This window comes from Oryctolagus cuniculus, chromosome 6 (assembly GCF_051225735.1).
Source record: "Oryctolagus cuniculus isolate XC-2025 breed Fujian yellow rabbit chromosome 6, ASM5122573v1, whole genome shotgun sequence".
NCBI lineage: Eukaryota > Metazoa > Chordata > Mammalia > Lagomorpha > Leporidae > Oryctolagus > Oryctolagus cuniculus.
Genome location: NC_142872.1, coordinates 158,666,621 through 158,693,289, shown reverse-complemented (window position 1 = coordinate 158,693,289; position 26,669 = coordinate 158,666,621). Strand labels below are relative to the sequence as shown.

At 43.4% G+C, this 26,669-nt stretch overlaps 1 protein-coding gene across 4 annotated transcripts in view; it reads left to right on the top strand.

Annotated features, from left to right (window-relative positions):
• The window catches only part of DNAAF11 (dynein axonemal assembly factor 11), a 115,709-nt gene that overhangs the window by 64,137 nt on the left and 24,903 nt on the right, over positions 1-26,669 (top strand). For 3 of the 4 annotated variants that reach the window (XM_051844035.2, XM_089335723.1, XM_070075505.2), the window contains 5 exons: positions 2,393-2,581; positions 5,160-5,237; positions 9,276-9,341; positions 12,707-12,776; positions 14,326-14,421. In XM_051844035.2, coding sequence (XP_051699995.1) covers positions 2,393-2,581; positions 5,160-5,237; positions 9,276-9,341; positions 12,707-12,776; positions 14,326-14,421 — 499 coding nt within the window. The remainder of the gene's footprint in view (positions 1-2,392; positions 2,582-5,159; positions 5,238-9,275; positions 9,342-12,706; positions 12,777-14,325; positions 14,422-26,669) is intronic. The other variant, XM_051844036.3, reaches the window with a different exon arrangement.

Here is a 26,669-nt window from a genome sequence, read left to right as displayed (position 1 = left end):
AGGCGGCAATAACAGCAGTGGTCACAGAAGCGATGTCCACCTCTTTCTCCCCTTCTGTCCTCCCAGGCCCAGAATTCTGAAATCAGAAGGAACCCAAGGAGAGCCACGAGACACAGGACACAGGGGTGAGGGGTAGATGAGCGATGGGGGTAGTAGACGAGGTCCCTTTCCCTTTGTGTGGCCCAGTCTTGAACTGGACTAGGAGGGACAGGGGTCAGGAGAGTGAGGGAGTGGCTGAGTTTGGATATAACGCTGAAGCTTTATTTAAATCATCGATGTTTTAATACCTGAAGATGAGTGTTAGCTGAGATGAGACTGTCTTGAAAGTGACTATAGGTCTGTTGGATCTGCTCATGTGTAGGAAGACAGTTCCAAGAGAACAGGTTAAAGGAAGTGATTTAAGAGAAATGTTTTGTTCATAACCTAATGAACTCAGTTTGTTTCACCAATCAGCTACCTAAATTTACACACATTTTTCCTTTGAAGACTTATGTTATTTAGCTGATATTTCAACAGTTTTTCTTAAGTATTTTTGGTTTTTTAATCATCGTTATTAGATTGTAAAAGGTAAAAGTGAACCAAATAGTCACTTCTTAACTTCTTAGGGAAAAAAGTTACTTGAATGAGCATGGAACCAATTATTTCAGTATCAGTTAGCTAGAATAGGTAAGAACGTATACATCCTCTTTACCAGTTGTCTTTTCACTACCATAAAGAACTGTAGCTTTATGACAAAGCATTTATTTTCAGTAATTTGCATTGTTTTGTTTATTAAAATATCTAGCTGCATTTTGGGGGGGGGGGCAGGCAGAGTTAGACAGTGAGAGAGAGAGACAGAGAGAAAGGTCTTCCTTTTCCATTGGTTCACCCACCAAGTGGCTGCTACAGCCAGTGCGTTGCAGCCAGCATGCTGTGCCAATTCAAAGCCAGGAGCCAGGTGCCCCCAGTGTGTAAAGAATCTAAGCAGAATTTTGCTCTATGCTTTGTATGTAGTATTTAAACTGCATGTTCTAGTGTCTTTGTCCCATCCACTCAGAAACTATCTTACTGAAAGATCAACTAAATAAGACTTTTGTGTCACCTCTTTTGAGCAAAATCTAATGTTTACTGAGTAATTACTATTTGCTATGCTTGGTACTAAAAGGCTTAATGTAGTTTTTTTCATTCACTGTCATTTTCTTTTTTTTAAAAAATGATTTATTTATTTGAAAGGCAGATTTACAGAGAGGAGAGGTAAAGAGAGAGAAAGAGAGAGAGAGAGAGAGAGGTCTTTCATCTGCTGGTTCATTCCCCCAGATGGCCGCGACACCCAGGGCTGTGCCAATCCGAAGCCAGGAGCCAGGAGCTTCCCCAGGTCTCCCACATGAGTGCAGTGGCCCAAGCACTTGGACCATCTTCTGCTGCCTTCCCAGGCCATAGTAGAGAGCTGGATTGGAAGTGGAGCAGCCAGGTCTCAAACTGGCACCCATATGGGATGCCAGCACTGCAGGCAGCGGCTTTACCTGCTATGCCACAGCGCCGCCCTATCATTTTCTAATAGAATGTATATTCTAAGGGGAGATAGGTTATATTCAATATTTATTGTTTGAATGGTGTCACTTTCTCTCCATTAGATTAAAATCTCTTGATAGTAGTAATGTCATGGTATATCTTGACTAGGGTTGTTTGGGACCTGGCACTCAGAAGATGTATAATAAATACTTTTAGTCCCTATCAAGCAAATCGTGGATATCTCACATAATACCCATTTGATGGCACATAAAGATATCTTTAATTTTCTCATAGTTCACAAAATAGGAATAAGAGAAAGAATAGATAATCTTCATAAACTGCATAATCAGAAATTATCCATGAAAAATAAAGTAGGTGGAGGCCATTATGGGAGGCCTTGTGTATCCCACAAGAGACTTTCAGAGATGGAGAATCATGAAAGAACCTTGAGAATAGTATGATCAGATTTGTTTGGTGGGAGCAGAGTGGAAGGTGAATTACCAGGTCCAAGGTTGGAGGTGCAATGATTGGTAAGGCCTGGTGGTCTCCTTGTTGTCTGATCAGTAGAACCTCCCACAAAATATTGTAAAGTGCAAATTCCTAGGCCTTGCTGCAGATTTACTGAAGGAACTATGCTTTTTATAAACCTCACCCGCCACCGCGCCAGGCCTGCAAACCTCCTTGATGACAGAGGACAAGGTGCCTCCCTAGACTTGTGGCCGTACTTTTCTCCATCTTGACTCAGATAGACTTTGTGTGTTGTTTTTTTTTTTCAGAGACTTTTTTTTATTTTAAAGTGAAATATGACATAAGAAAAGTGATATTTTTCAGGGGAAGAATTAGGGATGAAACTCATAGAGTTATTATTGGTCATCCATGCTCTGTGTCTCTTTTTTCCTAGATCATCTTTAGAGAACAAAGACCACTTCCAAACACCAGCTATACAAGTAGAGGAGCATAACAACAAGAAATTACATGATGATGAAGAGGATCTGGAATTCTGGAATAAGCCCTGTTTGTTTACTCCTGAGTCTAGATTGGAAACTCTTAGACATGTGGAGAAACAACGGAAAGACCGAGAAAAATTAAGGTATTCCATCTTTTCCTGTCAATGAGAGAGGGTGAGGTAAGACTGTAATGGACCATATTTTCATGATTGCACATTATTTTATCTGTTATCTACATTAAACTATTGTTAGCTATCACATGGTTTTTGCTTCTCCATAAGTAGAACTTTTTGTTGAAGTGTATTGGCTAGCATTAATTAATATCAAGGTATCTTCTTTAGACCACCATAAAATGTGACATTTTAGGTAGGGTTTTGTTTGTTTATATGTCTTTAGCTTTTCAACTACTGTAAATATATTTAGTACAGGTATGACCTAGGTTAGAAATAGAAGTTATCATGGAACAAAGAAAAAGTCACTTTTGGGTTGAATGAGCTCCTTTGAGTCTTTTCTATTAATTTGCAAAATTAAGAATTAGAAGTCAATTTCATTAGGCATTTTGTTCTAACTCTGTTGGAAATTTAACAATACACTTTCATTTTTCAACTATTTTGATATAATTTGATGATTTCTTAAAAGCTAGAATGCTTAAGTTATTTTCACAGTAGCTTTTTCAAAGATAGTGTCTATGCCATTCTATTGCATGTTGGTGCTTAAGTCTGGGATATCACTTATGGAACACTTATAATTCATGAGTTTGATAATATAATCAATTAACTTCAAAATGCGACAGTCTGCCTGGCAGTGACATGGAGGAAACATAGTGTCTCTCTCTATGATTATCAACTAAAAGCAAGAAACCAAAAGAGTAGAAAGACTAATAAGAATCTCTGCTGCTTCCCTAAAATTTTCCACATTATCTAGCACGATAGGGAGGTGAAACAATGGAGAATCAAGTGCCATCTGAAAGATGTGTTTGTAAAATAAGGCGATTTGTAAGCTGAGAGCCACTCAATGCTTTGCAAAGAGCACTTTAATAACATCAGAAACTGCGTATTTGTGTCTTGACTGTCATTTACTGTCTGATGTTGGCAAGTACCTAGCTCCTCCTCATCTGTTTAACAGGGATCATCATACCTGCCTTACCTACCCAACTGTGTTGTTAAGAAAATCAGATAAGCCAAGAAATGTAGTGCTTTGCAGACTCCAGCGCACTTTGAAACGGAAATCCCACATCCACAGGCTATATACTATAATTTTAACATTTATTAGCATATCCATCCTTACATATACACACATGTATTTGTGTGTATATGTGTGTATGAGTATTTTATATTGTATTGAGCATGAAATAAGGAGAAATATGTTTTCTCTCTGACACCTAAAAAAAAATAAGGTTGAGTTGGACATAGGTGTAAATTACCCTGTTCAGTGTGCTATTGTCTGCCTAATCCAGTGGGTTTCTGAGGTATTTGGTTTTTTGATTGCATAATTATTTACATTAACTGGAAGAAAGCAATGACAAGAGAAATATTTCATCATACATTGCCCTTGTCTTCATTGAAAGTCGAGTGAAACCAGGTACTTCTGGATGCCCCTTAATAGTCCTGGGTCATCAAAATATTAACTTAATTGGGTCTTGGGGCCCAGTTCAAGGTGCAGAGCAAATGTGAGTGCTTCTTTTAAAACATAAGGTTAACTGACACAAAATCCACCTTACAAGAATGAGAGACATCCAAAGCAAAGAATTGCCTGCAGTTTCACAATCTAAATACACTTGTCCATCTGGTCTTCCAGTCCTTGTCCACATAGGGCTGTTTAAGTTGCATGCATTCCCAGTAATGTTTTAAATGGAACGCACACACCACACTTGCATTTCCCTGGCTCCCTTTCTTTGCATCCTATCCTGCCCTCAGTGTAATGAGAGTCAACAGGCTCGCGTGAACCCCACCACATCTTCCTCCACTCTCTGCAGTCACAGAAATCATCTCAGCACATACAGGACTTGCAGTCTTTTATTTAAAACAAGAGCAGGCTCATATTTTATACATTTTTCTCACTAAATACATCATCAACTAATCAATAGGTAAAGAGAAAACACATTTGTAATAGCTGCAAAATATTTCACAGCATGAATGTACCACAGTTGATCCACTCACTCCTCCACTGATGGACACTCCCAGTAGTTCCAGGATTTTGCCACGACAGAGAATGCTGTGAGAAGTTGCCTTTTATATAGATCCTTATGAACTAGAATTTTTATTTCTGTAGAATAGATTCCACTTCTATTTTAAAAAATTGTAATTTTAACTAAAGCAGAAGCTCTACACACAAATGGAGAATTGACAGTTATCTGGGTAAATCATGCATAAAATAGATTCATTTAAATATTCATGGATATTTCATGAAAAGGAGTTTTCCTCCCCCATTTAAATTATCTGGCAAATTGTCTTGGTCACATTTTTACTTTGCAGACATAGATACAACCATATTAAAAAAAAAAAAAAAAGAAAGAAAAAAACTGCCTTGACTTTGAGTTTCAAGCACAGAACTAAAGGAATGAGTTTCATAACAGTGAATTGTGGATATATTTACATATGTCTGCCTAATTTTTCTTAAACTGATTTTAAAATATTACCTGCTTTTGTCTTTTCTCCCCTCTGTCTTTCCTGCCACACCCTGCACCATTGCCCCTGGTTCCCACCCACCCCTGATCTTCAGTGGAAAAAAGAAGAACATGAAGCCGCCCAGGACTCTGATCACTGATGATGGGAAGGTCTTGAACGTAAATGAGCCAAAGTACGTAGGCCAAGTGGAGACCTGGACGCAGCATCGGTGGCAGTGGGCTTTACAATGATTTCAGAAAATGGGTCTACTCTGCAAAGATTATACCTGACCACTTTCAGCAAGTTTGCTGAGTCCAAATAATGTCATTTGTGCTTATTTAAAAGCAAAGCATCTATCATCGTTTCACATATATAATTTCATTGACATCCAGAGGATGGTTTAGGCACATGGAAATCTTAGTTCCCTGTGTATCCCACAAAGCTTTGGTCCATATACAATTTTATGCCTAAAAATTGCCACTGTGTTATTGTTGCACTTATAAATCTTTCGAACTCTTCCATGAAGAAGTTGGCTGAGAATACTGATATATCTCCTGCACATCTATGTTATACTCTGGAACACATCTACAAAGCATTTGAGATCTAGGGAAGAAGTTGATATAAATACAAGAGTAAAGTTGATGAGAGGAAAAGTATTCAATCTGGAAATTCTCAAATCTAATGATACCTGGTCTACCCTGTCTGTCTGAAAAATTAAAACTAGAAAGCATGCCAAAAAGGTCTTTTGTAGCCATGATACAGACCAAAAAGACTATGGGCTAAAACTCTTGACTTCATTTTATGACTCAAAACCTATTTAGTTTATTATTTTATTTGCTAACCCATTACCACGACAGTCACTGTCTCAAGTCTTTCCCAGGTATCATTTGTCTTCTCAGCAGTCTCAGGCCGTAGGCAATATTTTTTTTTGCCAAGCCCCAAACTTGAGCCTGGGAGAGGTGAAGTGACTTGCCCATGGTCATATAGCTAACAGGTGGTGTGTGTCTAGTTCTAGTGATTTCCATGTTCAGGTTTATAATCTCCCCTCGCCCCTACACACACCCTTCATCCAGCAGGCGGGAGAATCTCCATGTCCTCCACAAACCTTTAAACGGCAGACAGGAAGGCAGTGTGAGACACTAGGTGAAGCAGTGGGGATACAGCACTGCATAGGATAGGTTTCTACTCTGGTGGAGCTTAAAACTGTAGTGGTGAAATCATCTCTCTTCAGCCTGTGATGGCTCTCAAGGGAGACCCTTCAAGTGTCCCTGGTAAGACTACCACACTGACCATCTTACCTTCCCCTAGAGCCAGTTCACTTAGGGAGAGTCCATGGCAATCTCATTGTCCACCCCTCCCCCAATGCCCACCTAGTCCCACAATGCCTTGGGCTCTCTGACTTCCCCTCCCTGGTCATTGTCCTCCTTCAGAGTCTCATTCCCATATGACTTGAATCCAACTCACTCTCTGTCCTCTCCCTGATCCCCTACCCCTGCCACCGTGCCCCTGGAGCTTATGCTTTGTCAGCCAAACCTGAAACCTCAGCCTTTTCTCTCAATGCCACTTTGTCTTCTTTCATTGTCTGGAGCTGAGGATTCCACTGCTACTGCCGCTCACCACGCATAGACCACGGCAAGAGCTACTTTCAGGCCATCTTTCTCCTCTATCCCTTAAATCTCCAGCTCTGCTGAAACACGGGTCATCTGAATGTCCTCCCACCCTGATCTCCTTACTGCACTGTCTGCTTAGCCCTCAACCCTCTGCCCTCTCAGGTCACTGAAGGTCTTAGCCCTGACGTCAGTGTCTTTCTCGTCACCTCTCTGCCATCCTCGGTCTTCTGACCTCATCACCAACATAGACCATCCACCAAAAGTCCTGGTCTCCCAGTTTCTTGACCATCATTTTCTCCACCTCAGCTCAGCTATGTGATTGCATTTTCATTCCCAGTCTGGCCACCATCAGTATCTGCCACGCCTAGAATCTTCATCTCCAGCGTCTCGCCGAGCACCGTGTCCTGTGTCCCTGTGTCCCTGTGGAGCTCCCCACACTGCAGCAGTCGTGTGCCTTCACTGAGACCATCAGCTCACTCTGCTGTTTTGCTTCCCATCCCCAGCGCTCATGTTCCCAGCTCCTCGCACCTGCTTTGCTTTCCCGGTTCCCCACAGAAGTCAGTCCTTGGCAAACATCTAGAACTCTCTTTTCCTTCCCTCCTTCCCTCATCCTCACCTCGTGAAACCCCAACCCTGTTTACATCTAGCACATCGCTGGCTCCTGAGCTTGCCCTCATGCGTGGCTGGAGGAAGCCTTCGCCTCTGCTCACTGGTCATCCGTGAACCTTCAGGTCCCAAGTGGACTCAAGCAAACTCCTGGTGTTCTCTTGGGCAGTGCACTCTGCTGCTCTCACACCCTTCCTTCTCTCCTTACCGCAAGCACAACCTTACACTTCCGTAGTCTCTACCTTTTCTCTTATTTGAAAAAACAGAAGCAGCCAGAAGTGCCCTCTTCCTTCCTCATGAGCCTGGAGCGGTCCACATACCCCCTCTGTGCTGCTACCTTGGGTGACCGGCCTGTCGGAGGTCTGTCTCTGCTGCTCCCTGTCCCCAGACCCTCTTCCTCTCGAGGGCTTGGCTTCCACAGTTATCCTGCACTCAGCCACTCAGCTAGCTGTTTAACATCACGGTGCTGATATGAAATAATTAACACAAGCCCAGGCCTAAAACAGGACTCCTGGCCGCCATCCCCATGACAACTCCTCACCGGATGTTCTCCATCTCAGGGGCAAGCATTTTCCTGGTAGTGAAGACCAGAACCTTTTTTTTATCCTTTATTCTATCTCTCATTTCATCAGTCAACCTGATGAGCTCCTCATTCAGCATTACCAGAATCCAACTGCTTCCCATCAGCTCCATCACCACCACTTTTGGTACAAGCCGACACCAGCTGTTGCCTGACAAGGGTAGCAGCTTGTTAAGTGGTCTGCATGGTTCCTGTGTTGGCCTCCTGCAACCTGTTGTTCTCAACTGCATCAAGAAGAAAGGAGGAAAAGATAACCACTCTTCTCTTAAGGACAATTTCTGGATCCTGCCCTAAGAGAATTTCCCTCATAGAACTAAATCGCCCAACTTCACCTAGGTGCAAGGGAGCCTGGGAGATACTTTATTTTATGCTACATGGCCACATGCCTAGTTAAAACCAGGAGGAGCAGAGGCTGGGAAATGACTCACTTACTCTGAAGCCTCTCAAAATTTCCTTCCATGTGATGCACGCAGGGAGAGTTCAAGTTGTCTGGCTGGGGAATTGGAGAACAGGCAAAGAAGGCCCGACAAGGCTCTGAGATGGAGTAAAGAAGGCTTGGGCCATTTGAGACGCTGAAGGTGGCCCTCATGACTGGGTTGTTGGGAGCGGTGGGAGAGTGTGTGCTGCGATAGGACCTACCTCTGACCACCAGCTCTGTAGCCAACTCTGCGTTTTCCAAATAAGTTAGCTCACGTTGTTTAATATTGTTGGGACACACACGCACACACACACACACACACACACACGTAATAGAGTAACATCATGCATGCCATAGTCAAAATTGACCAAGTAATTCTGAACAGTATGTTGACAGTATGGAAACTATACCTAGGACCCAGCTTCAGGGTGAGCTTTAAAATCCTCTCGTCCAGGCCTATAGGTCCTCTCACGCAGCTATGCCAGCCTCTCCGAACCTCTGTTCATTTGTAAGTACATAGTAATCATTGGCATGGCTCAGCCTTTCCATCCAGCACACTAGAAAGCTCCAGCAAGGAAAGAGAAGAAAGACAACAAGGAAAAAAGGAAGACAGAACTCCTTACAACTTAAGCAGTATAAAAGTATGGAAAAGAGCAAGCAACTGCAGCATTTAGTTCTCCATAAATAATTAGTGTTTGAGTTTGCTCCTAGCAAAATGGAGAAGAAAGCTTTAGCCACCAGATGTCTCTATCTCCGCACCAAAGTTAGTTCTTTGTGTCTTAAGAGTCTTACGTTTAAACAATGTAAACATAAATAATTTATTGATAAAGAGCAGGTTGTTGTTCAAGTCTTAAAATTAACATAGACATTTTATTATCTAACTACCAAAATAAGCTTGTCATTGAAGATTATTATATATGGTTATTTTCAAATTTACTTTGGGTTCTGTGACTGGGGAACCTATGCAGTATTCTAAAGATACTATCTCCCCCCTTCCCCCCCATGTATCACTCTTAGACTTGATTTCTCTTTGAAAGATGACGAAAAACATCACCTGATCATCCTGGACCTCACTGTCTATAGGTAAAGACATTTCATTATGTATTTACTTAACTCACATATCTGTCCGTTTTCATCCTCAGCAGCCGTCTTCTAAGTTCTGAAACCTTTTGAAGGGGAGCTTGATTGGACATGTGATTAGATGAAGACTAATTTTAAGACAGAGGATTTTTAATTGTCAGAGCATGAGGATAAAGGGAAGAAGCCCACAATTCCATGGCTGTGGACTCTGGAATTTCTAAGGCTGTTTAAGTAATCCTCAGGGCTTTCCAGTTTCTGATGCTGACACTGCTGGAACCCCCTCTGCTCTTCTTCCTGACGCGTCGCTTTGATTTTCCTCGTATTTTCCAGAAGACTTTGATAACACAGCGAGCTCTGGCAGTCAGCCGGGGCACCTCCAGCAGCCCCTTGCTTCCCCTGCCTCCCTCCTAGAACATGACTCCTGTCTCCCCCAACTCCATGCCAGGGGCAGGTGCTCACACCTCAGCACCACATCACAGTAAAGCCGGCCCCTCCCACCCCACCCTCCGCTCTGCAGCTTCGGCACTCCCACCCCCAGCCTGTGTCACCTTCTCCCCTTCCTTGGGGAAGTCACTGGAAGCCACTCAGCTCACTCTGCCTCATTGCTGGCTCCCTGTCCTGACCTCCAGCTGCCAATCTCAGGGGCCTCTCACGCATGCTGCCCTCTCTGCCTGTGTCGCTGTGGCCCTCCGTATCCTCATGGATGCATGCCTTGTGCCCCTCTCAGGGAAGCCTCTCTGTCTTGCTATGGAGCCTAACACCGCAGCATGCCTGCCGACAAAGCCTTCGTTGATTGCTCTTAACATGTATGGTCCAGGCATGAGCTTTACTTCGTGTGTTCTTCCCTCCCAGTGTCTCTAGGACCTGAAACAGTGCCTGGCACCTGTTAGGAACTCAGTGATTACAGGCATGAATGAATGAATGAATGAATGCTGATGAATGGAGTCAGTGGACCCTGGTATGCCTGAATTATAATAAAGATCTTTCTCTGGTCCTGGATTTTACATTCTCTAGTGCATTGCTCAGTAATGCAGGGAAGTAGGCAGGATTGTCATCCTGGGTTTACCCACCAGGGAGTACATTCACAGGGCACCTCTCATCAAAGCAAACAGGAAATGGAGAAGCCAGGGGATAAGCCCCCAGGCCTTCATCCACATTTGCTCTCTGAATTGTAATAAAATAACACGTAACTTTAAAACGCACTCTTTCAACCATTTTGTGGTGTGTAACCCAGTGGTGTTTAATAAGTGCACAGTGTTGTATCCCCATTATCGCTGCTTGTTTCTCCCTCCCTGAGGCAGGCTAGCCTAACCTGCTGTGCCTCTGTACCTGTTTGCCTATTCCGGATAGTACCTGTAAGTAGCTGCTGCCCTTCTGTATGTCTGTAAAACTCCTCCCTCGTTCTGTCACGTGTAGGAATTTCTTTCCATGGCTGAACCTTATTCCGTAGTATGGATATACCACGTAGTTCTTATCCACTCACTGCCTGGTTTTGGCTCTGGGGAAGGGAAGTCTAGCTCTTAGTCTGGTCCCTGCTCCCCAGTGAGCTGTCTCTCCTGTGCCTCACGGCAGCTCTCTGCCTGTCTGCTTGCCTGATCACCTTCCTTCAAAGAATCAGCAGCTCTTCTCCAGCCGACTTGATGTCTTCTGTCCCTGAAACTCTCCAGTAGGCTATTTCTGTTGTTTTTCAATTAAACACCCACTGTTCCATCTTTTTAAGTCCTTTCCATTTCCAGGCCTTATTTCCGGAGTTCAATGAATGTGTAATCCTTTCTCTTTTAGCTCCATTGCCTGCTTCCTGTTCAGTCCTCAAATGGAAACTTTGCTCATCCCGTGTGTGTGAACTTTAATGGTGGTTATGTTTCCCCCGACTCTGTCGTAAAACCCTTCCATTGCCACAATTCTGCCTCAGTGAACTGCACTGAAATTCCTTGTTGGCTGTATTTGCACCCAGGAGTATACACGAAGATTAAGCTCATTAGTTCATGTATACTTCCCGGCTTTATCCAACGGATGCCTACAGGATGCCTATCCTGTGCCAGGCACGGGGAGACAATCGCCGGTGTATTCTCAGTTCAGTCTCTGCTCTCCTGCAGCGTTGTCCCAGCGACAGCTGTTGGAGGCAGACATTAGTCAGGCATCTTAATGACTAATTCCATTGGAAAAGGGTGCTGTAGAGGAAAGAGGCAGTGTGCAGGGATGGAGAAGAACGGTATGCAGTGGGGTATACTAGGTTCAGGGCAAGTTGACGATCTGAGCCATGCAACTCGAAGGATGAGAAGGAGCTTGTTCGACAAAGAGCTGGCAGGAAAAGCCGTCTGGCGGAGGAAGGGCTTGCCAGGTCGGCACAGATGAGTGTGTTAGGGGCTGAAATCCAGTGAAGAGCAGATAGCCATGTAAGCGGTAGATATTACGCATAAAGTTGTGGGAAATGGTATCTCTACTTTCACTGTTATATACACTTCATGAAATAACATAATAGTTTATTAACACTGTATAATCATGTACTATGAACTGTCCTCCATAGCAATCTCACGAAGCAGGCACGACTAGTATTCCCACTTTGCAGATGACAAAGCAAAGGTTTAGGAAGTTGAGGCATGCAGGGCAGGGTGTTAGAGCAAGAAGGGGTGGACGCAGCTCCTCACAAGTGTGTGCAGCTCCGAAGCCTGTGCCTGCAGCCAGTGTGTTAGCTTCCCTGCCCTCGTGTTTGCAAGTAGTGACTCATCACTGCATTTCCCAATGAGCGCACTCAGTCTTTTGTAACTGTTTGACTCAACCTGATTATTTATATTTATATGTATATATTTATTCATTCTTTAGTGAGTGCTGGGGAGTCCACATCTCCCGTTTGCTCACAAGTCAAGGAGAAAAGCTGTCACTCGATCGTGGGGTCACAGGCGTCCATGGAAGGCTTTGCTGGATCAGCAGGCTGTGCTCCTCTTCCAGGAGAGATGCTATCAGGGCAGCTGCAGAACAGCCTCCCAGGAAGCAGGAGCTGCGGGCTCAGGCCCCAAGCGTGCTGGGCTCAGCATTCCTGGCTCTGAGACTTCCAGGGCCTTAAAATAAAATACTCATGAAAAAACATAGCGAGCTATTTTTTGGAAACCTCTGGTGCTTCAGACCTCAGATATTTTTGGTTTGGGGCAATCAATGCCAAGTGTACTTGTGGGTCTGAAACTGAAGTTGCTGATGTGTTGAATTTCCTTTAGTCTGGGGATTAATTTAAGACGAGGTTTGTAAGACCTGTTTAGCATGGAAAAATTAAGCTGTGTTTAAAATGTTCCTGTAAGTGTGAATTTGTGTTTGCACTTGTTTAAAATAAACGGCTTTGAAGCTTACAGGATTTGATATGTTTCATTTTAAAGATACATGGATACCTCATTAATTGACGTTGATGTGCAGCCAACTTACGTGCGAGTGATGGTCAAAGGGAAGGTATGTCTGACCCCGTTGACTATCAGTTTCCAAAGCTAAGATTTGAACTGAGCTGTGTTGCCCTAATTTTTAAATATGATTCCAATAGAGAAAGAGAAGAAACCTGATCCGAATGCTGTTTTAGGCACTTGATTTTAGACCATGGGAATGGTGTAAAATAGAAATGGCTGCTGGCCTTGTGTAGCTTGAGACAGCGAGTTTGTAATCCTGTGTTTATTTTATTTTATTTTTTTATTTTTGGCAGGCAGAGTTAGACAGAGAGAGACAGAGAGAAAGGTCTTCCATTTCTGTTGGTTCACCCCCCAAATGACTGCTACGGCAGGCACACCGCGCCAATCTGAAGCCAGGAGCCAGGTGCCTCCTCCTGGTCTCCCATGCGAGTGCAGGGCCCAAGCACTTGGGCCATCCTCCACTGCCCTCCCAGGCCATAGCAGAGAGCTGGACTGGCAGAGGAGCAACCAGGACAGAATCCGGCACCCCAACCAGGACTAGAACCCAGGCTGCTGGCGCCGCAGGCGGAGCCTGTGTTTATTGTACTGCACCATTCTACCAAGCTGGTAGCACAGTGATCAGACAAGGGTACTTCAGAAAGTTTGCAGGAAAAACAATGGAATTAAAAGATGCTTCTTTGGATGCAAAATGTTTTGAAATCATATTTTCCTTTTTTAAAGATTTATTTATTTGTTTGAAAGACAGTGTTACAGAGTTACAGAGAGGTAGAGACAGAGAGAGAGAGAGAAGAGAGAGAGGTCTTCCACCGCTAGTTCACTCCCCAGATGGCCGCAATGGCCAGAGCTGTGCCAATCAGAAGCTAGGAGCCAGGAGCTTCTTCCAGGTCTCCCCTGAGGGTGCAGGGGCCCAAGGACTTGGGCCATCTTCTACTGCTTTCCCAGGTAGAGAGTTGGATAGGAAGTGGAGTAGCTGGGACTTTAAATGGCACCCATATGGGATGCCAGCACTGCAGTGGTGGCTTTACCCGCTGTGCCACAGCACTGGCCCTGAAATCTATATTTTTCATAATGTACAAGCCCATGAGCTCTTTGAAGACCCCTTGTGTGCATAAATTTCATTTTTTGCACCAAAATAAGCATATCTTTTTAATTCCATTGTCCGTCAGCTTTTTGAAGCACCCTTGTATGTATAACAGCTTATGTATGAGATTAAATTGCACACCTATTCTATCAGTGTTTCATTCATAGCAAATATATACAGTTTTTGAAACAATATGTTTTTCTGATTCTGAGCATTTATATGGGTGAACATTAAGCCTTTAAAATGGAAATTTGTTGATGTTTTATGACAAGAAGCCATAAACAGTCCCATGAGTGTTCTGCTATTTGTGATTAATGACTGTTTTTTAGATTATTCATTAACATAGGTAAAATAGTTCATGCATATCAGGCAAGGCTCACATGCAATTTTTTTACTAATAAGTCTAAGTGCATGTCTTAATTGAATACGAAGCTTGAATTGGTAATTAGACCATCTCTTGCAGTAATCCGCTCTTCGATGTGTCCCTACTCTTCTGATGCTGCCTGCTTATTTTCAGCCATTTCAGCTTGTCCTTCCTGCAGAAGTCAGACCTGACAGCAGCTCTGCCAAGAGATCCCAGACCACCGGGCACCTGGTGGTCTGCATGCCCAAGGTAGGCAGCGTCACCTCAGCATTCGTCGGTTCCTGGAGGAAATTGACCAGTCAGGGCTAGTGATGACTTCTGATTGAATCTGTTGGTTGAGAGGACCAGAAAACCTCCTCACAGCAGCTGAGGTAGGAGAACAGAGATCTGGGAGGAGAAAAGAACTGAGACTGGGCTGCGGTTCAGGCTTGTGAGGGCTCGTTCTTCCATTGCTTCCCTAGCAGTTCTTGTCCCTGCAGGCCAGAGTCTGGACGGCAGCTGGATGGATGAATCGCGTGGTTCTTGCAAGTGAAGCAGGTGCCACTGAACACGTCCTTTATGTGGTGACTGGTACTTTCCTTGCTAATAACTTCGAGAGGAGATGAAGCATGCCCAAGATCTCTGAAAAGATGGGGTTGGACTTCCAAACTAGTACTTTCTAGGGCTCTGTTTTCTAATACCACTTTTAAGAAAGAGAAAGCATGTAAAATTCATAGCATGGTTTGCATACAATGAATTTTGCTAGTATTATTTTCATGATGTGGACCAAACTGAAATTCTTTTTTTCCTCTTCTTATTAGGGGTGGTAAATGTGTATTTTTGATATGGCATGGGGCAGATTCGATTCTGTTTGATTCGGCAAGCATTTGTTGACTGCCTACATGGATACCAGTCTAGGAAGGGAGACAAGAATGTAAACAAGTGATTTTCCATAGTCTAAGATAAACAATCATGGCATCATTGCTAGAAATAGTAGAGTTCCTGACGCTTAGCTTCATGAGGAGGAAATGTGAGAACATGATTTTGAAGGGTGAGTGAGGTTTGATACATGGAGAAGAAGAAGATCATATGGCAAGGAGGCCACGGGTGTGAGGCACAGTCTGAATGGAAATGGTTCTGTGTGGCTGTGGCATATGGCAAATGTGAGAAAGTGGAGAAAGCTGGAGGGTATAGAGGAGAAAATTCATGGAGGATCTCAGACAAACATCACTTGATGCAGTTGGTATTGGGGATGTGATGGGAGAATGGGAGAGGCTGCTACTGGATAAATCAAGGGGGAAAATGACAGAGGTATGAACTATAATTGTATTTTTTAAATATGAAGTTTATATTTTGTTTTTATTTATTTTAAAGGCAGAATGGGAGAGAGGGAGAGAAGGGGAGAGAGAAGTGAGAGAGAGACACACAGAGAGAAAGAAATAGAAAAATCTTCCATCTGCTGGTCTACTCCACAAATGCCTATAACAGCCATCCAGTTCTTCCACAAGATTGGCAGGGACAGAGGTTCTTGAACCATCATCTGCCACCTCCCAGTTGCATTAATAGGAAGCTGTATCTGAAGGGGGATCCCAGGCACTCTGATACGGGCTGTGGGTGTCCCAAGCAGCAGCTTAACCTGTGGTACCACAGTGCCTGCCTCTCATTCTTCTGTATTTATTGAGTGACTATTGAAGCCTTATACTCTTCCAGGTGCTGAATGAACTAAAGTCTCTGTTTTCCCTTCAGAGAAGGGAAGACAGACCGTGTACAATTAAACAGACAAATTTGTTTCAGGTAGAGATGAGCACTAGGCTGAAAATAAGGCTGGTGCTAGGAGTGGAGGGATATTGAGGGATCAGGAAACAGTCCTGTGAAAAGATGACATTTCAACTGAGACCTGGCTGATGTGAAGCTGCAGATGTATAAAGGTGAGGTGCATGCAGAAAGAGCATGCTGTGTGCAAGGGACTGGTGGTGGGAATGCGGCCACTGCTCCCAGAACACTACAGTGAACACAGCCAGGCTATCAGGAATGTGATGCATGAGGAGAGGAGAAAAACATGGCAGAAACGCAGGCAGAATCAGCCTTGTACACAGTCTTCTGGGCTACAGCAATATTATTATTATTATTATTATTATTATTATTATTATTCCACGAGCAATAGGAAGTCATTGGTGAGTTTTAAGCAGGGATTAAAATGACCTGATTTGTGTTTTTAAAATGTTACTCTGCCTTCTCCATGGACTCTGAATCAAAGGGTGGAAAGGAGCGCTGAGGGGAAATTAGTGAGAAGGTTGCATGAGGTCATCCAGCGGGGAGACCACAGCCAAGGTGGGGAAGGCAGTGAAACGTAATTGAATTGAGGATGCATTTTGATGCTGGTACCGGCAAGATATCGATTGTGAAGTAAATCAAAGATGCTTCCTAATATTTGGCTTTAACGAATAGTTAGATGCTGGTGTCATTTTCCGAAAGGGGGAAGACTTTAGGAGGAGCAGATTAGGGGAAGCAAATTATGGTTTCATTTGACCATTTTGAATTATAGATGTTCTGAACCATCTAGTTGACATCACAGGCATGCATTTGCATATAAAAGCCTTGAGCTCAGAGGAGACAATGAGCCAGCACTATGAAAGTAGAAGCAATAAGCATACACATGGTGGTTACAGACATAGGAGTTTGGATGGAAAAGAGACGAGGGCCCAGGCTGGAGCGGTGGGCATTCTGTCACTTTGTGGTTGAGCAGAGGAGTCTGGTCAGGAAACTATGCATGAACAGCCAATGAGTTAAGGAGGAAACCAGAAGCAGAAGCATGTGGTATCAGGGAAGGGTTTCAAGAAGAAAGGAAGAGGTCGGGTATGATGAGGACACACATGATCATTGGACTTAACAAAGCGGAGGCCATCAGTGGTCTGGATGAAAGCTGTCTTAGGGAGACTGTGACAATGGAAACTGTCAGAAAGGGTAGATGAGAGAAAATTAGCCATTTGAGGAGGAAACGAGCATTCAGACAACTTGTTCTGAGAATTTCTTCTCTGAATGGGAACAGAGAAACAGACCAGTGTTTGGAGGTGGTTGAAGAATCAAGTGAGATGAAATAGTTGACAACAGAGATGATATAGTTGGAAAAACACTAAAGAAATAGAATTGGAGATTCATTGAATGTAGAGAGGAAAACTGAAGGTGAAAATATGGATTGCATCTCCTTGGTGAGTTAAATTTAGTGTCTATGGCTTCTAAAGCCTGGAAGTGTTGCATGTGCTGGAGTATCTGGTTCCCCACAATGGGATAGTTTAGCTGGGGATGTTTCCAGTTTAAGCTGCAAAGACTCCAAATACATGTGGCTGTAACCGTTAGCATTTCTCACCTTGTAACAAGAACAGAAGGTAGAGGAAGCCAGGCAGATAGGCTCAGGGTCTGTCTTACATGTCACTTTTGTCCTCAGACTGGCTTCCGTCCATGAGATGAACGCCAGGCAGCGTGCTTTTTTGTTCTTGCCTTGCATGAGACCAAAAAGTGAAACAGAGAAGGAGAGGAGGGAGGATAAGAGTTCCTCTGGATTGATTAGAACAGTCTAGCCGAAGAGTCCATCCAGGCTTGACTAGCTTACTCCTGCACAATTGAACCAATCTTTGGCCAAGGGGATGGTGATTGGCTTCTATTTCCCATGAGCTTGGGGGTGAGGTCAGTCTTGCCCAGGTTGCTCTGACTTCAAAGGGGAAGAGTAGATAAACCAGTCAAGTGGGGCTCTGCTGGTGAGGAAGAAAAGCAGACTGGAAGGAGTGCTTGGTACAAAGGATATAAACTATGTTAACCAGTGTGGTTTCTATAACGACTTAGTAATTGTTTTCCTGTAGCCAATTTTCCAACAGATTGATTATAAGTAATCAATTATATAGTTTTATTCTGGGGCAATAAGAGAGCAAATACAATTTTCTATCAAGTAATGAAATAACAAACATTAACTGTAAGAATTGCATTATATTTGGTGACTACAACAAATTAACAGAATGCTCCAAATTAACTAGAATATCCCATAGGGAACTCTAAGAAGTAACTTAATTACACCAGGACTTGGAAACAGACTTTTTGTATGGTACTGTGATCACCAGCTTTTTTGTTTGTTTTTTGAAAAGCCAGAGAGTAAAGGGGAACTCTGCTATTTCTTAGAGAGAAATCAAGACATGATTCCTATACTCTAACAGGGTGCCAGGCACTTGCTGAGAAACCCCTGTTGTCACCACTCACAACACTTTTAAACAAATACAGCATCCTGTTTCCATTTCATCCTTTTGTTTTTCTATGTCTGCATTTTTTCACATTTAATGTAAAGACACACAAAAACTTCTAAATGGCTTATTAGGGAAAAAGCATTTTAAAAGTACAAGGTTAAAGATAAGATCCTGCATATCGAGGGACTAGGAATGGTTCTATTACTTCCTCAGCATAACCTGAGTAAGCATTTTTCTTCTGATTCTGTACAAAAGTTCATGGGAAACGGAGCTGAAAGATGAGTTCATTCAGGTGCAAAACTTGGAAAACGCGGGGCTGTCAGAGAGCTCATGGAAAGTGTGCGTCATGAAAAAAACTGCATTTAAGAGCTGCACCACAGCAAACTGATCTTTTAGTTCTATTTTCCACAAACCTTTTGAAATACACTCTTATTTTCTAAGAGTTTAGACAACCTTATTAATTTTTTTTTGACAGTCAGAGTTAGACAGTGAGAGAGAGAGAGAGAAAGGTCTTCCTTTCCGTTGGTTCACCTCCCGAATGGCTGCTACAGCCGGCGCTGTGCTGATCTGAAGCCAGGAGCCAGGTGCTTCCTCCTGGTCTCCCATGTGGGTGCAGGGCCCAAGCAGCTGGGTCATCTTCCACTGCCAACCCGGGCCACAGCAGAGAGCTGGACTGGAAGAGGAGCAACCGGGACAGAATCTGGCGCCCCAACCAGAACTAGAACCCAGGGTACTGGCGCCACAGGTGGAGGATTAGCCTAGTGAGCCATGGTGCCGGGCACACAACCCTATGAATGTTACCTTAATGTATGTGTTATGCTAGAGGCATCTTCTAGCATCATTTATCTCAAAAGAAATGTATTTTGTTAGCAAAAGCAGGCTTTGCAGAATAATTTCTTGCCCAACATCAGTTGTTTTTCATTTATCAGAGTTATTTGCGTGGACTCTCAAGCTCTTCCTTAAAAATCGTCAAAAATTCACTGGAGTAGGGCAGTTCAGTTCACTGTGCTGTTCTGGAAGCCCAGACTTAATTCACTGTGGAACCGTGTGACTCTGGCCTGCATTAGAACCACAGAGGGATCTGGAAGCGGGTTGTGAGAGTCACCCTAAGCGTTCATTGACAGCTGAGCTGATAAAGAAACAGTGGTGCACATGTGAGTATATACACTGGAATATTACTCAGCTCTGAAAAGAAAGGGATCTTGCCATTTGCTATAATAAGAATGGGCCTGCAGGACATTATGCTAAGGGAAATATTATAAAAGTTGAAATGTACACAGAGAGAAAACAGAACACTAGTGATCAGGAACAAGGGATGGGTGGGCTGGAGAGAAAATGGAGGTCAGAGGATGGGGCTGTAGGTCAGCTGGGGCTGCAGTTCAGAGGATGCGAAGTAGCAGATGCATAGGATGAACAAGTCTCGCGACCTGCTGTACACACTAAGGACTGTATGTGCTAAAATTCCACCGTACTGGGGATCCGTGCTCCATGAACAGACTTGAACTGCTCTCGCCACAGAAACAGGAAGTGACCAATTACGTGGAACAATAGATATGTTAACTCGTCCAAATATCTTCCATAGTGTCATGCTATGGACCTTAAATATACAAACGCTTCAAAAGAAAATAGTATAATTAGGCTTCAAATGCTGGAAAACACTGACTCAAAGCAATGTAAATAATAAGCAAAACCATTTGACTCCACCTAAAATAAGAGAACCAAGTAGACACTTGGGTTCAACTTCAATTCATTTATAGAACAGTGTCACCAGCATGAGTGAAACTTAGCTCTTCCAGAAATAGCTAAGATGGTCCTTAGTGGTTTATAATACTCAGATATTCCAAGCTGAAAGGGCATTAGATTGGATGTCTAGTGGTTCCCTGTATGTGACGGTGTTTGCGAAGAACACTGCAGAGAGCTGACCTTTGATTGTGCCGTGCCTGCGATGATTATGCCATGTTTATTTTGGGAAATTCCGTGACGGACCTGGCTTTCCCACACAGGCAGCCCCAGGCAATGGAGGATCGCCTGCCCAGGAGATAGAGGACTGGTAATAAGGACGCTGTGTTGTGTGGGCTTTGTCGTAATCTTCCCACTAGCTAGTGGCATTTCTTTCTGGATTCTGGCACTATTTTGATAACCAGTCCTAGCTTTCGGGGCTGATATGAAAAGAATCTCACTCTGCAGCATCTGTGGCCTTTTATCACGTTAGGCGTATTCAGTCAAGGCACACAAAGCAACGGTATCATCAGCCACCCGTTGTAACTCACACTCACGCTGCTTTGGAGAACAGTAACTCTATTTTCAAGATAGCAGTCAGAGTGGTTGTTTTATATATGTAAATCAAGGCAGTTACTTTTCCCATTTCGTTCAGAGTTAGAGGCAAAGTCCCCTGACAACCAAGCCCCACCACCCCTTACCGGCCATCAGCATCTTTTCCCACTTTCTGGTCTAGCCGTGCTGGCCCCCTGTGGCTTCCTTGCTGACCCACATGCGAGGAAGCCTCTTACTGCTCCCGGGCCTTTGCACTTGCCGTGCTCCTCCTCCAGGTACTATCATTTGCTCTCACCACTCTCAGGTTTCTGCCCGAGTCCCTTTTTGTGAAGGAGGCCTTCCTGACCCCACACTTAAGGAAGAGTCTCCTCCCCCTCCCAGCACTCTGTATCCCTCCCCCGAACATATCCACTGAACATACCAGCACCTGAGAGCCTACGTGTTTTATTACGTATCTCCTGGTCTCTTCTCCAAGATAAGAGTCAAGCTTCGTCTGAGATGGGGTTTTGTGAGTCCTTGTCACTGCTGTGTCACTAGAAGCCAGAACAGAGCCCGGCAGAGAGCAGCTGCTCAATAATTTTCTGAGTAAATACATTAAATGCATTTTAAAATCCATTTCAATGTTTGGAATATGAATCTCCCCTATTCCCCTCCCTCTCAACCATTGCCTGGTTACTTTTTCAATGTGAGTATTCTGAGATGATCTGAAAGTCAGTTCATCAAATTCTCCTCAAAGGACCATTGGGATTTTCACTGATGGAGATTTAGGAGCAGTGGAGATGATTATGGGAGTGGGCTCTGGAACCAGCCAACCAGCAGCTGTGTGACCCTGGCAACTTACTGACCTCTCTGTGCCTCCAATCCCTCATCCCAAAATTGTATAATAATGATAATAAAGGCTGTCTTGAGGATACTGTGCATGAATGTAAGGAAAGCCCTAGAACAGCACTTGGGATGAAATGCATACTGTGTTAATGTTTTCTATTAATCACTATTATTCATCACTAGGAACTGACATTGTTAAATAGTATCAATGGCTCTTAGTATTGTTTTATAATTCTTGACATTGCATTGGACTTATGGATTGTAATAGGGATGAATTGACTGATATATCTACATTATCAAGACTAATCAGTAGGGTGTTTCTCCATTATTACTATTATTTTATGCCCTCAGAATAGTTTGGTGGGGCGGGGGAGTGGGAATATTTTCTCGCTAAAGTTGCTACCCAATTTCCAAAGTTTATAAATACCACAGGTGTGGCTTCAGTTCCCATTTTGAGTGAGATAATTCCCCATCACATTTTCCAAGCATTCATGCTACTGTGGAGCCTTTTTTTAATATTTGTAGTCAGACAGATCATATGTACATAAACAATCTGATGAGCAGCGTCCTGGGAGTATTTGGCATATGAGCTCACCGCAGTCCAGCTTAACAAGATTTCACTGAAACGCTGCATTCGCTGAGAGCCTTATTCGCTTGCGTCAAGTCATTACATTCAACTCCCATCTAGACTCTCAACTGACGAGTTGCAGGAGCACTCCAAGAATATGCTTTGCGATTTCCTGCGGGGGTTCTTTCAGAGTAATTCACTGAGATTAAGGAAGTTGCCATCTGCTGAACATCTTGCTTGACTCTGCTTCTACTGAGCACAGGAGGTGAAGGTCACATGTTAAGGTCAAACAGACCACGACCCTGCAGACACAATGTCAGACTCCCTTTTCCTTACTGCTCGGATCCATGTTTCATAGTGCTTTCCCTCCACTCAAGTGGACTTGAGATAGACCCACCGTAAACTCACTTTTATTCTCCAGTTGTCAAGTGGGTCCACCAAACCGCCTGGTCATCATTCTAGGCGTCCCTGTTCCATTCATATTTTTTTCACTTTTATTTTTTATTCTCAGTTCATTCCTAAAATCTCCAACACTGTAAAAATGGAAGTGTCAAAAGGTAACTTAAGAGGCTGGTGCTGTGGCTCAGTGGGTTAAGCTACTGCCTAAAGTGCCAGCATCCCATATAGGTACCAGTTCAAGTCCCGGCTGCTCCACTTCTGATCCAGCCCTCTGCAAATACACCTGGGAAAGCAGTGAAAGATGACCCAAGTGCTTGGACCCCTGCACCCACATGGGAGGCCTGAAAGAAGCTCTTGGCTCCTGGCTTTGGCCATTTCGGGAATGAACAAGTGGATGGACGATTCTCTCTCTCTCTCTCTCTCTCTCTCTCTCTGTGTGTGTGTGTGTGTGTGTGTGTGTGTGTGTGTTTCCCTCTCTCTGAGTAACTCTGCCTTTCTAACAAATAAATAAATCTGAAGAGAAAGCTAACTGCAATATACATCAACCATTTTATCTACCAGTCTACCTGCATGTATGGTCCCTTGCCAAACCCTCCTTCCCTCTAATTCTATGAATTGACTGCCCACAGTCCATCCCAACGCTCCATATATGTGTTGTTGGATCCTGTTCCCACTTACCTTGGACAGATCACGTTTTCTCATTTGGCAGTTCCCTCGTCTCTGTGCTGCCTCATCTAATTTCACTTCTCTGGATCGTACGTTAGAAAATAGGCTGAAACATCTCCCACAACAGTGAGAACTCTTGGGCCCCAGGGATGCTTTGTTCTTAATTTAGGCGTTGATTATGAGAGTGACCAGATGACAAAAAAAAAACTCATTGACCTGTATACCTAAGTGCATTTGTTGATATGTGTACACCGTATTTTAATAAAATGTTTAGAAAAGAAACATAACAAAATTAAAATACCCCCTTCTATTTATTGCCCTGGTTGCTTTATTACAAAACTCGTAAAGCAGACCTCTATAACTGCTGTTTCTGCTCTTTTATTAATATTTTATTGAAATCAGTTTGTATACTAAAAATGTACGTACGTGTACAATAAGCGAGAGTTTTGGTGCTCTGAGCACACTCATAACCAATACGTAAATTCAGAGGAAGACATTCCTAGTACCCCCAAGGGTCCTCACTTAGCCTCCCTCCTCAGCGGCATTGCTTTCTTTCTTTTTTTTTTTAACGTGGGAAAGAATATATTGTCTTCTACATGGTATGATTCGCTGAAGTGATGTTGATAACTATACACCAAAGGATACGACATCCACAGAGTTTTTATAGTCTGTCTCTATACTAGACACCACAGTGAAGAGAAGACAGCTGGGTCTGGCTTCTTTGACCTGTTCTATTCTTGTCATCTGTAGCAGCAGCTGCCGTCAGGCATTATCGCGTGCCCAACTTCCTGCCATTGAGACATCTCTTTCTGAGGTCTCTCGTGCTCTCCACAATCCCAAATCCAGTGGTCGTCCTGCATCCCCCTCCCATTCGGCCTCCCAGCAGATTTATACATCAACAATGAGACCTTCCATTTTAAAATCCTTGTTCACGTTGCTTCTCTGGGTTCCCTCCTGTGTTGCTTGGTGCTCCTGTTGCTGGACAACTCTTACCATTTCTTTGCTAGTTCTGTCTCATATCCAGGCCTCCGAACATTGGCTGTGATCATTCACTCCTGAGACTCCTTCTCCTATTTATACTCAATCCATTCATAAGCTCATTTACTCTTGTGACCTTAAATATCATCTCTAGAACTCCATTATCTGCCAATTGCCAACTAACTAATAAGAAGCAGTAACCACACTGAAGAGAACTTTGGATGATGGGCTATATATTTAACTTTATTTTAAAACTTTATTTTTTTATTTGTTGGAAAGGCAAAGAAACAGAGATCTACTATCCACTGGTTCTCTACCCAAATGCCCACAACAGCCAGGGCTTAGCCAGGTCAAAGTTAGGAGCTCAGAACTCAGTCTGGGCCTGTCATGTGGGCAACAAGGACCCAAGTACTTGAGGTAACACCCGATGCCTCCCAGAGTCTGCATTAGCAGAAAGTTGGAATTGGAAGCAGAGCGGGGACTTCAGCCCTGCCACTCCAGTTTTAGGGTATGGCCATTCCAAATGGCATCCCAACCACTGCAACACATGCCTGCCCTTTAACTACTATCTTAAACACATTTTGATGTCAACACCGAGTAGGATAGTGAACATATACTGTCTACTAGCATAGGAGGAATAGCTGAAAGGCTAGGCTAAGCCATGCTTTTAGTGACCACATAGGGAAACTAGAGAAAGAGTCGAAGTCCAGAGCCTGCCAGGACTTTAGTGAACCCCTGCCTCTCTGAGATGTGCCTCTGACAGCAGCTTGTAGCCTGGGAGCATGGTGCGTAAGAAGTAAGACATTCCTCGGAATGTCTCACAGCCTGTCTTCACGTTGTCTAACTGGCCCCACACTGGGTCTTGAACTTGAGAAGAAGTAGTCTAAGATGAGTACTACCTACACATACATGTGTCACAAACCCCAATGAAAATCATTTCTGTAAGACATTAACCTCATCCATAGTCTCAAACTTTACACACACACACACTCCCTTCATGAAAGCCATGCGTCCAGTAGAAAGCATACTTTGGGTTTGTGTCTTTTTCCCATGCTAGTGGTACATGATCCAGCACTCCTAGGGTTAGGCTGGGCAGCAGCAATGGGGGCACAGTTCCTGGCCAGCCACACAATGGTGAGGAGCCACACTAGCACCTCCATAGCACATTGTGTTGCTGCACTGTTTGCCCAGTTGTATGTGGTAACTGCATTTTTTCTTACTGTGTATTCAACGTACAATGGGTTCATGCATGCTAAGTCAAGGAATTTACTGATTTACTTATTCCAAATAAGTGTCTAGCACACAGGGATAAATTAGACACGCCTGGAGCTTAGAGTGGGTTCCGGTAGAAACCCAGTCAGTATTTTGGAATCTGGCTATGCCAGGTTTCTGCTCCTCTTCCTTAGAGGTAACTTTAAGAGTCTCACCATTATTGTAGACAAATTCTTAAATACTTTTAAAATTGGATTTTTCAGAACCTTATATTGGGGATTTCAGTGCATTAGTGAATTTGGGAAATAGGAGATGCTGGTCAGAATGGAGGGAAGGGAAGGCAGCCAATACAGAGTGCTCTGGTTAGCCAGCTACCCCAGTGAGGAAACTAGGAGATGATGCAGAACACCTAGCTCAGGATTACTCTATCTAAGGAGCAATGAACTGTGGTATTTGTACAGCAGTTCCTGAAAGCTGTTCCCTGTTGTAGGTGGTAGTGGCGGTGTAAACTCCCCGGCATTTCTGACCAAGCATTGGTCCTGCACTGTCCCAAGGAGGAGGCTCCAGCCACAGACATGGAGGTGCTAGGGCGCATGGAAAAGTCAAAAGTTTTGGCGTGGACATTGACAATGTCTGCTGCATACACTGATGCTAATTATGTAAGGGTGCAAATTGAAGCTTGAAATGTTTTATAAGGAACCAGAAACTCTGCAAATTATAGAGTATATTTGAGAAGGACTCCATAAAATAATTCTAGAACTGAAATACGATAAGCTAGTTTTAAAATTTAATGAGTGAATTTATTAGACACAGCTCAAGAGAGCCCTAGAAAACTGGAAAATAGGTAAGGAAAATAGTGTCCAGAATGAATCACAAAGAGATAAGATTTTAACAAAGATACTTAAAAATGTAGAATATGGTAAGAAAGCCCTAATATATGTTCAGTTTAGTTAGTCCCATATGGTACAGAAAGGGAGAATGGGGCAGAGATAATATTTAAAGAGGTAATAGCTAACTAGAGGGCTTATACTTAGAATTTGCATGTGTAGATTCACTGCACAAACTAAAAATGTGTTATACACCATCTGCCTGTGAGACACTATGCTGCGCTTTTGACAAATAGGAAAATAAAATAGCCTTGCACCTGCTCTGAAGGATTTGGGCACCTGTTCAGAGTTATGGTAAATCCACAACTCCTTCTATTTAGCAAGCACTTTTTTCTATCCTGTCCTATATGTTTTGCACAACTCAGTCCCCACAGTACCCCCCTGACCTGTGAATATTTGTTTATTTTTCTATGAAGGAATCAGGGTTTACTGAAGTTATATGAGGGTACTTCTAAATGTTTGTGTCTAAGTGAAATT